The following is a 13,052-nucleotide window of genomic DNA, read 5'->3' as shown; positions in this document are numbered from 1 at the left end:
TGTTATAAAAACAGGACTGTCATGGGGGCTGGGGCAAAACTAAGGAAAAAGGATGCTCTGCATTGAAATCAATGAGGGAAAGAAATGTCTAAAAATATGAGTAGGTATCATCTGCATTGACAACAGTCCAGAATAAAAGGTGCATAGCAAACTGGACTGGGGAGTAGGAGGGAGGGAGGAAATTGTGCAACAGAATCTTGTTAAAGAGAAAAGCAAACTGGGGTGGGGGGTGAGGGATAGGGAGGAAAATGTGCAACAATGAATGACTGGAAAGCTAACTTTTCTGTAAAATTTTGTTATAAAGTATCAATAAAAATTAAGAAAAATAATTTGTTCACTTTTTATGAGTAAAAGAAGTGGCAAGTTTAATTTTTATCAAACAAAAACACTTTACCTAAGTCAACTAAAAATTCTTATACAATCTTAGTTCAAATTCTTCTTTACCTGCATAAAGAAGAAAAAGCATTTCGACAAATGCTCTGGTTCTGCTGTTGACCCACCAGCCCTGAATCTCGGGAGGTTCAAATTCATAGTCATTCCACAGGAAAAAGACTGACTATCTCCTCCAACTGTCATTTACATCCTTGGAAAACTGATGGGAGGTCACCAAGAGCCCAAATAAATTCAAGGGTACTAAATGTGAATGTTTTTAAAAGTTCTCCCCAATCTCATGAGTGCTAAAGAAAAGCTAAGTGTACTTATTTTCTATCAGGTTTGCCATTAAAACAAAGATTTAAGAGCTTTTAATCTTTTTTCCACTTAAATCAGGGGCACCAGAGTCTTTAAACTGTCATAACTGCTATTCTTCAGCACTCTGGAAAGGTCCCTGACAGTGGACTTGCCCAATGTACTATGTCTGATTTCCTGACTGCTAGTATCAATGGGAAAGCAACAAGAATGAACAGCAGAGGCTTTAAAACACTTGTGCAGTATCATTTGCTCTCACGTTAAAAAACCCAAGCCACCTTACTCCAGAATGAGAGGCCACATGAGGCAGAGAGGTGAGCCACCTTAGCTAAAGTCCCTAGAGCAATCAAGCCTGGGACCACTTGAGACCATCCTGTGCCAATGGGCCAGTAGACACAGAACCTACTCAGTTAACCCATAAAGTGAACAAGAAGAATTGTATTGGTGTTTTGTTTCATGGTTTGTTTGTTTGTTTTTTTTTTTCATAAAGGCTGTTCTTTTAAAGCTCCCGCATACTCAGGTATTATTATGTTACACAGAATAACCACCATCATAAACTCTTGTTTAAGTGAAAACAGGAGTTACATTATACTTTTAATTTTTACTTCATTGCCCCAAACTTTAGGAACTGTGACTGCACATCAGTTACATTTACAAGAACAATTCAAAGGTTTGGTACCTAAACTAAAAATCTAGTTCTGATCTAATTTTTCTACTCCTTTTTCATCCTAATCCCTGGTATTTTTCATCAAATACCAAATGATCTACACAGAATTCCCTGAACTCTCAGCCTATCTCTTGGATCTTTCATTTCTAGCTTTTCCAATTTTCTCTGATTATCCAAATCCTTACTTTAACACTCAATGTAAACTGTTATTTCCCCCCACTGCTCTCATTTCTTTGCAGTTACTTAAAAATGCTGCCGTTATATGCCATCAAGTGGACTATGAGTTACACTGATTCTAAGTGGCACACTGCACCTGCCCCACAGGGTTTTTTCCTTTGGTTTTAACCTCTACAAACCCCAATCACCTGGCCTTTCTCCAGCAGAGCAGATGGGACGGTTTCAACTGCCAGCCTTTGAATTAGCAGACAAGCACTCAACTATACACCACTTATGTCAGCAACTAGACAATTTACCATCTACTACTGTTATTGAAATATTAATCATATTTGTAACTCTACTAAGGGCAGTGAGAGGTCTACTTTAGTTCTTCCTACATGAGAAAGATAAATATTTAAAGTAAATTAAAAGATGTACATAATGGAATGAATTTTAACAAGTATTCTTAGCTAAATATATGTAACTTAGGTATCATTCTTTTTGTCTGCCTTTAATATAAAGCTAAGGGTTGTCATTGTTATGTGCCATTGAATCGCCTGCGACTCAAAGCGACCCTATATGTACAGCATATCTAAAGTCTGCTCTGTCCTAAGCCAGTCTCACTGACTCCTACACATCTAACCCCACTGCCCAAGTCACTGTATCAATCCATTTAATCTGAGGTCTTTCTCTCCTGTGCTGTCCCTCTACCATTCTAAACATGATGGTTTTCTCCAAGGATTGGTCCCTCCTGTCCATGTGCCCAAAGTATGCGAGATGGAGCTTCAAAATCCTTGTCTCCAAGAAGAAACTTGGTTTCACCCTCTCCAAGACAGACTCATTTGTTTTCTTGGTGGTCCATGGTATGTTTAAGACTCTTCACCAGCACCACAACATAAAGGCATAGATTCTTCTCCTGTCATCCTTATTTGTTGTCCAGCTCTCTAATGCATAGCACAAGTAACTGGAGATCACAGCCTGGATCACCTTGGTCTCTAAGGCACACCTTGGTCTTTAGACTGACATCACTGCTTCTCGTGTACTCTGGAGGTATCTGACAACTGACTTACCTGGTGCAATTCTTCCTTTGCTTTTTCTGACTGCTGGTGCAAAGAGTGTTGATTCTCACCACTGGGTCAACTGGCAGCACCAAGACAAACGGAGAAGATATTGAGATTATTAACAATTACAGCTTTCTCGGCTCCACAATCAATAATCTTGGCACCAGCAGTCAGGAAATGAAGACTATTTGCACTGGGAAAGTTAAGGGTAAACAGTAATATTTTTTTTCTTTTCAGGACACTTGTAACTCTCACTGCCAAAGAACAGTTAACCAAACAGGTTCTTAAGAAAAGTAACAAAGTTACAAGGTGCATGGGGTATGCAGTAATGGCACAAATAAAAAGTAAAATTACATTTTTAACAAATATTGGCAGCTTCTAGCATATTTCAATTCAAGAATTGTTTCTGTTACGAACTGACTTTACCTATGGATCTTAGAAAAATAAAGAAACCCCTACTCTTCACAAAAACCTCAACGAATAAAATAAATACACTAACAATTCCATACTCAAAAATTTGTGACTTTGCAGGTTAGTTACTCAAAAATATTGCAAGAGCAATTTCTGAATACATCTTTCTGTTCACTTAAGACTAACAAATGTCTAGAATTAGGGAAATAAACCTTGGTAAGCTTTTCCCCTTTGCTAACACTGGTATAAGCGTATTCGTGAGAGTGGAATTTAATATCTCCAGCATGTTAGTAATCATGAACATTTTAAAAATTATTTCCCATGAGCATTAACAAAAGTTTTAAAATTTAAAACACTTATTACTCCCTCAGTACCCAAGGTCATAATCACTAATTAACAAGCAAACCATCTTTACTTCTAATTTGAAAGCATGTCCTACAAATCAGTTTAACAAAATCTTCACTAGTCAAAAGTCTAGTTTCTAGAAACTACAACTAAAAAAAAGTAAGCAAAGAATGTGTAAATAAAGAAATACAGCTTGCTCAAACAAATACACAAAAAAAGGGCTTTAAATACAATTTAGGGGAATGGGTGGGCAGAGAGAAAAATGCAACAAGGGATGAATGGAAATCCAAAGTCTCTATAAACGTTCATTAAAGTTAATAAAAAATTAATAAAAGACCAAAAAATATACAATTTAAATACTGAGCAGCACTTTAAACAGTTTTGGATTTTTTTAAACCATTCTATTAATAAGGTATTCAACTGATCTCATTCACTCACGCTCTCTCTCATTGGCATCCTGTGGAAACTGACTCAGACCTGATTCCGGATGGATTTTCTAAACTGCAGTGCACAAAGGTAAAGTCGGGCCCATCTTTCTCCAATGGAGCAGCTGGCAGATTCGAACTGCAAGAGAGGTGTGACCTTTGTTCTATGCAGCCCAATTCCCTAGAACCACACTAGCAGAGCTCAATAAGGAACCAATAGTAAATTAAGGTCAAGTCAAATCATTGCCTTCTTGTCAAACCTGACTCACAGCTGACCCTCCATGGTTTCCCACACTGTAAATCACCAATAAAAGATTGTACATCTTCTCTGGGCCCAGTTGGTCAATTTAAACCAGAGATGTGTGACTTTTGGCTAACAGTGCATTTCTCTAGAAAATACACCATCAGAGCTCTAAGCTCCTCAACTCATTGCTTTTGAGTGGGTTCCAACTTATAGTGACCCTTCATCAGGTTTGAGGCTATAAATCTGAACAAATGGGAGATGACTGTCCATTTTTGTCCCTCTCAGTAAAGACTTCCTTAATGTTCTTAATATCACCTACTTTCAACCCTTCACTAAAATTATTTATATAATTAAATGTATTCACTGTATATCCACCAGTAAATGATTAACTGGCTACAGTTCAAGACTAGAGGGATTATACTGTCATAAAACAACATCCCAGTGCCACACGTGTAGCTGTGGGATGATCTAACATATATGCTTATTTTGGGGGTGGGAGGGAAGACAGATGTACGATGTATAAAGTATGTTCTCAACTATAACTATTTTTCTTTTTAAAGGACCAAACAATTTCTGGAAAGAAGCATTAAAAAAAACATTAGATTTTGTCCTTGTGGAAAGTAGCATCCTTTTCCCGTGGAGCAGCTGGTGGATTCAAACCATATGCCTTTGAGACTCACTACAGCTTCTAGCCACTAGGACAGCAGTTGTTGTTGTTGTTGTCAGGTGCAATTGAGTCAAGTACGACTTATAGTGAACAAAAGATCTGAACCCAGCCCTGTCCTGCACCATCCTCACACTTCCTGACACAGAAGAGCCCACTGCAGCAGTCACATTGTCAATCCACCTGGTTGAAGGTCTTCCTCGCCTTCACTGACCCACCACCCTTCCCAACATCATGTTCCTCTCCAAGGAATACCACCTCCTACTAATATGTCCAAAGCACGTAAGGCGAAGCCTCCAAAGAGCACTCCAGCTTCACCCTCTACAAAACATACCTATTTTTTCTCTTGGCTGTCCATGGGATGTTCAGTGCTCTTCTCCAACACCACAGCTCAATCAATTCTTTGTCATCCTTATTCACTGTCCAGGTCTCAGATGCATAGCTAGTAATCAGAAAGACCATGATCTGAATCAGACTCATCTTAGACCTCAAACTGACAGCACTACTACTCAATAATTTGGAAAGGTCCCTAACTATACATTTTCCCAATGCAATGCATCTCCTTATTTCCTGACTGCTCATACCAAGGGTGGCTCCAGGCAAGATGAAGCTGTTGACAGTTTCAATTTCCTCTCTATCCACCATGACACTGACTATTGGTCTAATGGTAAGAATTTTTGTTTTCTTGATATTGAAACACAATCCACACTGAAGGCTGCATTCCCTGATCTTCTCCAACAAGTGCTTCAAATCCTCCTCACTTTCAGTCTGTAAGGTTATGTCATTAGCATAATGCAGGTAACGGATGAGTCTCCCTCCAATCCTGATTCCACATTACTCTTCACAGAGCCCAGCTTCTTGGATAATTTGCTCAGCATATAAACTGAACAGGTATGGAGACAGAATACATCCTTGACACACTCCCTTCCTAATTCCAAACCATGCCGTGCTCCCCTGCTCCGTTTGCACATCAGCATCCTGCTCCAGGTATCGGTTCCTCATGAGCATAATCAAGTACTCTGGGATTCCCATTCTTCTCAAGGTCAGTCACAACTTGTCATGATCCACACAGTCAAATGCCTTTGCATAGTCAATAAGGCACAAACAGACATTCTTCTGGTATTCCTTAATTTCAGACAGGATCTATTTCACTTCAGCAATGATATTCTGGTGCCAAGGTCTCTTCTAAATCCTGCTTGAACTTCTGGCAATTCCCTATCTATACTGTTCCAGCCATTTAAATGATCTTCAGCAGTATTTTGCCTGCATGTGATACAAATGACACTGTTTAATAATTTCCACGTTTAGTTGGAAATTCTTGGGAATAAGAACAAATAAGAACCTATTCTAATTCATTAGGCCACCAGAGCTACCTATTAAATTCCCTATAGTATTTAAATCTGATCTTTTGCTGTAAGTACTTTCTTTAAAAGCACAGAGTTCTGATTACATCAAAAGGTCAAATCTCTACTTGAATCAGGACAATTAATTATGCTGAATGTTACCTTCTTTAACCAGTAAAACAGAACTGTTTTAATCCTTGTTTAAATAAGTGCTTCTAAATAGACATTTTCTTGACCTCATCCTCATTGTAAATTATATTAAACTAAAGTTTAAGATCTTCTACCTTCATTTTTTCCAGATTAATTTTGATTGAGAATACCTTAAAATGGAAAAGGGAAATTTGTGGCCTGGCAGATAAAGAGTTGCAATGCAACCCATGTGAACCCAGTAGCTACTCCAAGGCAGCAAGATGGGCAATCTCCTCTCACATAAATAACTGGCAGCCTTTGAAAGCCCACTGGAGGGTCCGCTATGAGTTGGTTCCATTAATGGCACAAAGTAACATATATGAAAAAAACACACTGTCATGAACTGTAACTGTACTGCCCCCAAACAGGTCAGCTTGGCTAGGCCATGATCTCAGTACGATAAAACCATCCTTCATTTTGTGATCTATCATGGTGCAGTCTGTAAATAACTGCCATGCCTCTCTGATGTCCCACTCTGTCAGGTGATCTGTGAAAGACAGGCACACAATATCCTCTCGCACAATTTAGGTTCAGAAATGTAAGAGCGTCAGGTTTGAGTCAGTTCTTATTTAATGGCTACAAATATTTTATGAATTCATAAATTATTAATTCAAATATCCATTATGTTAATGAGACAGAATCAGATAGAGTTAGGCAAGACACAGGCTACAAAATTTGGTTATATCTTGAGTATCTTTCAAGATATGAGATTAAATGAATGAGTAGAGATGGTTAGACCTGAAAACCCCCCAAAAATGAGCCACCAATGAAGAGTTTCCTCTCAGAGGAAAACTAATGCCAGGACATAAAGATCTATAACACCAGGTCCAAAGATGCAGTAAGAGACAAGGACATTCCCTAACCCCTATGAGGAAATTTGTTTGCTAAAGACATTCAGTTTGGTATTTGTTACAGGACCACTAAATGAATGAAATATATTCTTGTATCAATTCAGATATTTAAGCAGAAGAGTAATTACCATGGTGTAGGACTACCTTCATCGCTTCAAAAATTCAGTATCCCTAGTTCATGTACCAAATCCAAATGCCGTTATCTCCAGTAACTGTTGTAATTTTTTTTAAGCTCTTAAAATGAGAACTGCAGTAAGGAAAAATGCTATGCCCCACCAAGAAGCACTGCTTTGTATGAACTGAGGAGTAAATTTAAAAAAAAAAAAATTCTATACAGACACAGCCATGTACACAGTACCTCTCCTCCCACACTGAGTTAAAAGAATATGAAAACATACACACACTGCCTTAGAATGGATTGAGACTAACACTGACCCTACAAGATAGAGCAGAACTTCCCCAAAGGATTTCCAAAATTGTAATCTTCACAGAAGCAGATTGTCATCTTTTTCTCACAGAGCAGTGCTGGGTTCAACTGGGTTCAAATCAAGCAGCTAAGTACTTCTATCACTGGGCCAAGAGTCACAACTCATGCATTATCAGCCAATTATCTAGTTCAGGATATAATATTCTCAGCACATATCCTGCCACACAAAATCATTCTAACTCTATGTCCAACGAATTCTTTTTTTTTTTTTTTAATGGAGATAATTTAAAAGTCCTTTTAGAAATCTGCAGGGATCCTCTGGGTTTAAATTTCCAAAATAATCTTCCACAGGACTATACTAATATGAGAGACATGTTATAAATACCATTTACAACAATAACTTGCTATCTTCCTCCTGCACCTGCTTTAAGTTCCTTGAAGCTAAAAACTATAACAAGGTTGTCTGACCCATAGTAAAATTCACTGCTGCCAAGCTGAGCCGATAACTGACCTACCAGTGGGCTTCCAAGGCTGTAAAACACACCATCTTTCTCCCTCAAAGCTGCTGACGGACTGAAACTGACACAGAGGCTCCATCAGTGGAATCACCTCAGCTCCTTAAGGACTAAATCGCCTGGGCTACCAGATAGAATACTAGTTTTCTTCATTGCCCTGGAATAAGAACTAATTCATAGCTGACACTCTAGTGTGTTTTTTGGAGGCTGTAAATCATATAGGAGAATGCTCATCTTTCTCCTGCAGAGCCTCTGGTGAATTCGAAACCTGTCACCTATCAGATAGCAGCACAATTCTATATGGACCAAGCTACCACACCTTTCAATGACTAGTCCAATAAGTTCCAACTGTGATTAATATTTATATATGGTAATAAGCAGTCTGTTCTGACTCTCTGGCATATAACAAGGATGGTAAGGCAAAGAGAACCAAGAAACTTTTTTATAGTGTGCTACATTCTTATTTGGACATGTTACAAGGAGGGACCAGTCAGTCTCTGGAGAAGACCATCATGCTTGGGACAGTGGAAGAACTGGGTTCATGGGGGTAGGTATATCGGAGACAGTGAGATTGGCACAGGACAGAGCAGCATTTAGGTCTGTTGTACACAGGGTGCTTATATGAGTCACAGGCAACTCTATGGCACATAATAACTTCTTTTAAATTTTTCAAAAGGTACTAGGGATATTGTAGCTGATGTTAGATGGATCTTAGCTGAAAGCAAAGAATACCAGAAGAATGTCTATCTGTGTTTCATTGATTATGCAAAGGCATTTGACTGCGTGGATCATAACAAACTGTGGCTGACTCTGAGAAGAATGGGAATCCCAGAACATTTAATCGTGCTAATGCGAAACCTACACTTGGACCAAGAGGCAGTCATCAGAACAGAGCAGGGCAACACTGAATGGTTCAAAATTGGGAAGGGTGTATGCCAGGGATGTGTCCTATCTCCATACCCTTTCAACCTGTATGCAGAGCATGAGAGGCTGGGCTCTATGAGGAGATGCGTGGCATTAGGATTGGTGGAAGATCTATCAACAATCTGCGTTATGCAGATGACACAACCTTGCTCGCTGAAACTGAGGAGGACCTCATGCATTTACTGCAGAAGGTCAAGGATTGCAGCCTTCAGTATGGACTAAGGCTCAATGTCAACAAGACAAAGATTCTCACCACTGGACCAATTGGTAGCATCAGGATGGAAGGTGAAGAGATTGAGATTGTTCACAGTTTCAGTTTGCTCGGCTCCACAGTCAACACTCTTGGCACCAGCAGCCAGGAAATCAAAAACGTATTGCGATGGGAAAGTCTGCTGTCAGGGACCTCTCTAAAGTACTCAAGAGCAACGGTGTCTCTTTGGAGACAAAGGTACGCCTGATATAGGCCACGGTCTTTGCAATCACTTGTTATGTTTCAGAGAGCTGGACAATGACTAGGGAGGATAGAAGGAGAATTGACGCCTTTGAGCTGTGGTGCTGGAGCTGTGGTGCTGGAGAAGAGTATTGAATGTACCATAGACTGCCAAGAAAACAAACAGATTCATCCTAGAGAGGGTTAAACCAGGCTGCTCCTTGGAGGCAAGGATTCTGGGGCTTCGTCTGACATACTTTGGACATGTTGTAAGGAGAGACAGGTCTTTGGAGAGGGACATCATGCTGGGTAGAGTAGAGGGACAGCGCAGGAGGAGAAGACCCTCTATGAGGTGGATTGATTCAGTGACTGGAGTAATCAGGATGGGTGTGTCAGAGGCAATGTGATTGGCACAGGATAGAGCAGGGTTTAGGGGCTGTTGTACATAGGGTCGCTATGAGTCGCAAACGACTCAACGGCACATAACAACAACAACAACATGGATAAAAAATTGGCTATATTATCCAAACTGAAGTTAACTTTTAAAAGATCTAAGAATACTTAAGATATATGAAAGGTACTTCCATTCACTCACCCTCCACTTCTTCCTTTTGCTTGTTTAAATAAAAAACACAGCACACACTTCCAGAGATTATTCAAACACAAAGTATAAAACAATACTGTTAACAATAAGAAAAAACATGTTTAGTGTCTTTGGTTTCAATTTGTCATCTAAAACCTCAAAATCTATTCATATACTACCTCATTTAAAAAGAGAGAAAATATGCAAACAGAGATTTTAAACAACTTCTACTTTTGTGGGTTTCACTACATTCTCCAAAGCTTTTTACCTTTTGCTTAAGTAAAAATCCATGTTTTAAATGAAATGTATTTTCTTATGCAGTAATGAGGCTTACACAGGCACCTCAGTACCTTACTGTCAACACTAGTAATGAACAGAATATCAACTCTGATGCCCACTAATCCTGACAAATATTTCACCATTACCTAATTTAAGGAAATGAATATTCCAATTTAACAGAAAAAATTTAGATGAAAAGTAATATTTTCAAGGTTAAAATCCAAAGCAAAATGTCCAGTTCCTAGTATTTCTTTTTTTTATTGTGTCTAATAAATTCTGTAAATTATTAACCACTGCTTTGCTCAAGCCCAGTAATGGTTAGAATATAATTTTGAGGAGACAATTATGATTCATGCTATCTTAATTTGACAGCATTGTTAAACAAAATATGTTTAAAGACATCTAAAAAATTAAAACAGATGTGTGTGTACACACACACACACATCATCTTTTAAATAAGCGCGGTCACTTTTAAACGCACTTAGATCGTTGTGGGGATGTAGCATATGAAATATTTTATTTTTGAGATTCACAAACCCAGTATTTGGGTTACTATTATTTGTTATTTTCTGCCATTGCAACAACAAAAGCAATCTATACGGTAAAGACTTTAATGTAACAAATTACTTTCATGCTCATTTTATAAAGAAATAATGTTTCATTCATTAAAAATTAGTTTCTAAATGAAACTCTTCAAATGACACATCACCTAAAAAGGGGTAGGGGTGAAGCAGGAGATTCCCCTTTAGGATTATTAATCCTACTTATGAATACTACTGACCAAAAGTATTTGTAGTAATTAGTTTTAAACCCATCAGTCAGCACTTTTAGGCAAAAAAAAATGTATTTTGGCAAAATACTTTAATACCTTTACTGATTAAAAATCTACTTATAATGAAAGGCTGCTTACTGAATAAACTCTTACAGAATACATCTTTATATCTATAAGATAAATTTAAAATGTGTAAAGAATGCAACAAATGTCAATAATGTTTTACAAGAATGTCGAAGAATTACAGAATCTCGAATTATGCCATACCAGAACTATGAAGAGGTTTCTTTCACATTACATATAGTCCTAGTCAAGTCATACAAGCTGCTCTCACAGTTTAAAAGGAAATAAAAAGATGACCAATTACTAAATAATTTGTGACAGTAAAGTGCAGAAAAGCAAGAGTTTTCTTCTATGTGATAGAGCACCCTAGTTTTATAAAGGAATTATTTCAGAACTTGAGAGTGTGAAAATGAAAATTTACCAAATTCTCTAAACGCACTCGTGTGTGTGTGTGTGTGTGTGTGTGGGGGTTCCTTCCTTCTCACATTAAGAAATCTAACCACAGTCTTCAATAAGCCAGCAGAAAGTTGTTGTTGTTGTTGTTGTTGTTGTTGTTATGTGCCGTCGAATGAGCAGAAAGTAATACCCTGAAATTCCAAATGCAACTGGAGGGTTTGGAATTAAGTCTAATTTTAGACCCATAGGCTGATTTCTATCGTAAGCGAGCTGTGTATTATCATGACCACCCTGGTCAGAAAGCAATTACTGGAAAGCTGTGTCTTTGGGCGTAAAAGGGAAAGAACCATCAAAAACAAACCGGAGCACTGGTCTCAACATAAATCTTAGACCTTGTAGACTGCTTCAACAAGAAGTTGAACTGGTGAGGGAGAAAAGGAACTCGAACTACTAGAAGGTAAAGCTACAGAAGCACAGACTCTAGTAAGCCACTCCCATGGGGCATCCACCTGAGCCTGGAATATATGTAAGGGGGTAGCTACCCTCCACCTATAGCAGCCACTGCCAAGGAAATGGTGTGCCAAGCAAGGAAGGCACGAGGAGACCTCATACCTCTCCAGACACTGCAACGTCTCGCCAAGCTAAAAGGAGACAGCAAGGACTGCTCCTCCAACATCAACAAAGGCCCCTTCAAACCTAAGGCAAAATTCTAGCAACAAAGGCCTGGAGACGGGGAGAACAGGGCCGGGGGCGGGACGGATGAAAGCAAAGCCACTGGGGGCGGAGGCCCGCTGGAGAGGGAAACGGAGGCGCAGAGGCGGGGACGAGGTAATCCTCCGAGCACAATAAAAGGAGAAGGAGCGCCTAACCTCCATTTCCCACGGCACCCTCTCTCCAAAGGAGAGCTCTGGCCCTAGCTGCTCCATCCTGCTCCACCGCTGCGGGGACAGCGCAGTCCAGAGTTGGGGGAAGAGAGGGGAGGGGCATTCTCCACCCAGAACGCGATTCCCTTCCCCCAGCCAGGAGCCGGCGACAACTGCCACACAGCAGCCACACAAAGGCGCCTTCCCCGTACTACCCGCTCCGCCCTGGCAACGGCAACGGCACCGACCATGCGCCCCCGCTCCTCCGCCTGGCGCTCACTCGCCCTCTCCCTCCTGGGGGGGGGGGAGGGAGGGGGAGGGGACCGAGGAGCCCTCACCTGGCACAGCTGTTGACAGTACTCCGTGGCCGCTTCGACGGCCGGTACCCGGCTTTCCCGCAGCTGTCGCTCTAGCTCCTGGAGCCGCTCGCCCAGGCGCTGGAGCTCCGCGACGCAGCTGCCTTCCCCACGGCTCAACCTCTCCTGCTCGGCCTCTTCGTCCGCCATCTTCACACCCCGCTCCGTCGCGTACGCACCTGGGTCACGTGATAACACAATGCCACGTTCGGAAGGGTCACGTGCCGGACGCGCTCGCACGCCGCCGAGCACGTACAAAGGAACCGGGGGAGAGGCAGGCGGTAGAGGGCGGGCGGAGTGGCGCGAGGCAACCTGGGGAGGTGCAGGGAAGCGGAGAGGAGAAGGGCGGGCGGGCCCCGTGGTGCATAGTGGTGCTGCGTACTTACCCCGGGCGGGAAGGA

The 13,052-nt window shown here is 40.6% G+C and overlaps 1 protein-coding gene across 1 annotated transcript in view; it reads right to left on the bottom strand.

The window, feature by feature from the left end:
• Positions 1-12,836, bottom strand: part of ZNF292 (zinc finger protein 292) — a 171,052-nt gene extending 158,216 nt beyond the window's left edge. The window contains exon 1 of the mRNA XM_006902027.1: positions 12,634-12,836. Coding sequence (XP_006902089.1) covers positions 12,634-12,801 — 168 coding nt within the window. The 5' untranslated portion in view covers positions 12,802-12,836. The remainder of the gene's footprint in view (positions 1-12,633) is intronic.
• Positions 12,837-13,052: the final 216 nt, after the last annotated feature.

The sequence above is a fragment of the Elephantulus edwardii genome, unplaced genomic scaffold, assembly GCF_000299155.1.
Source record: "Elephantulus edwardii isolate Elephantulus edwardi_28Jun2011 unplaced genomic scaffold, EleEdw1.0 scaffold00360, whole genome shotgun sequence".
Lineage (NCBI taxonomy): Eukaryota > Metazoa > Chordata > Mammalia > Macroscelidea > Macroscelididae > Elephantulus > Elephantulus edwardii.
Note: the sequence above shows the minus strand (reverse complement) of the source record. Positions and strands in the feature narration are given on the sequence as shown.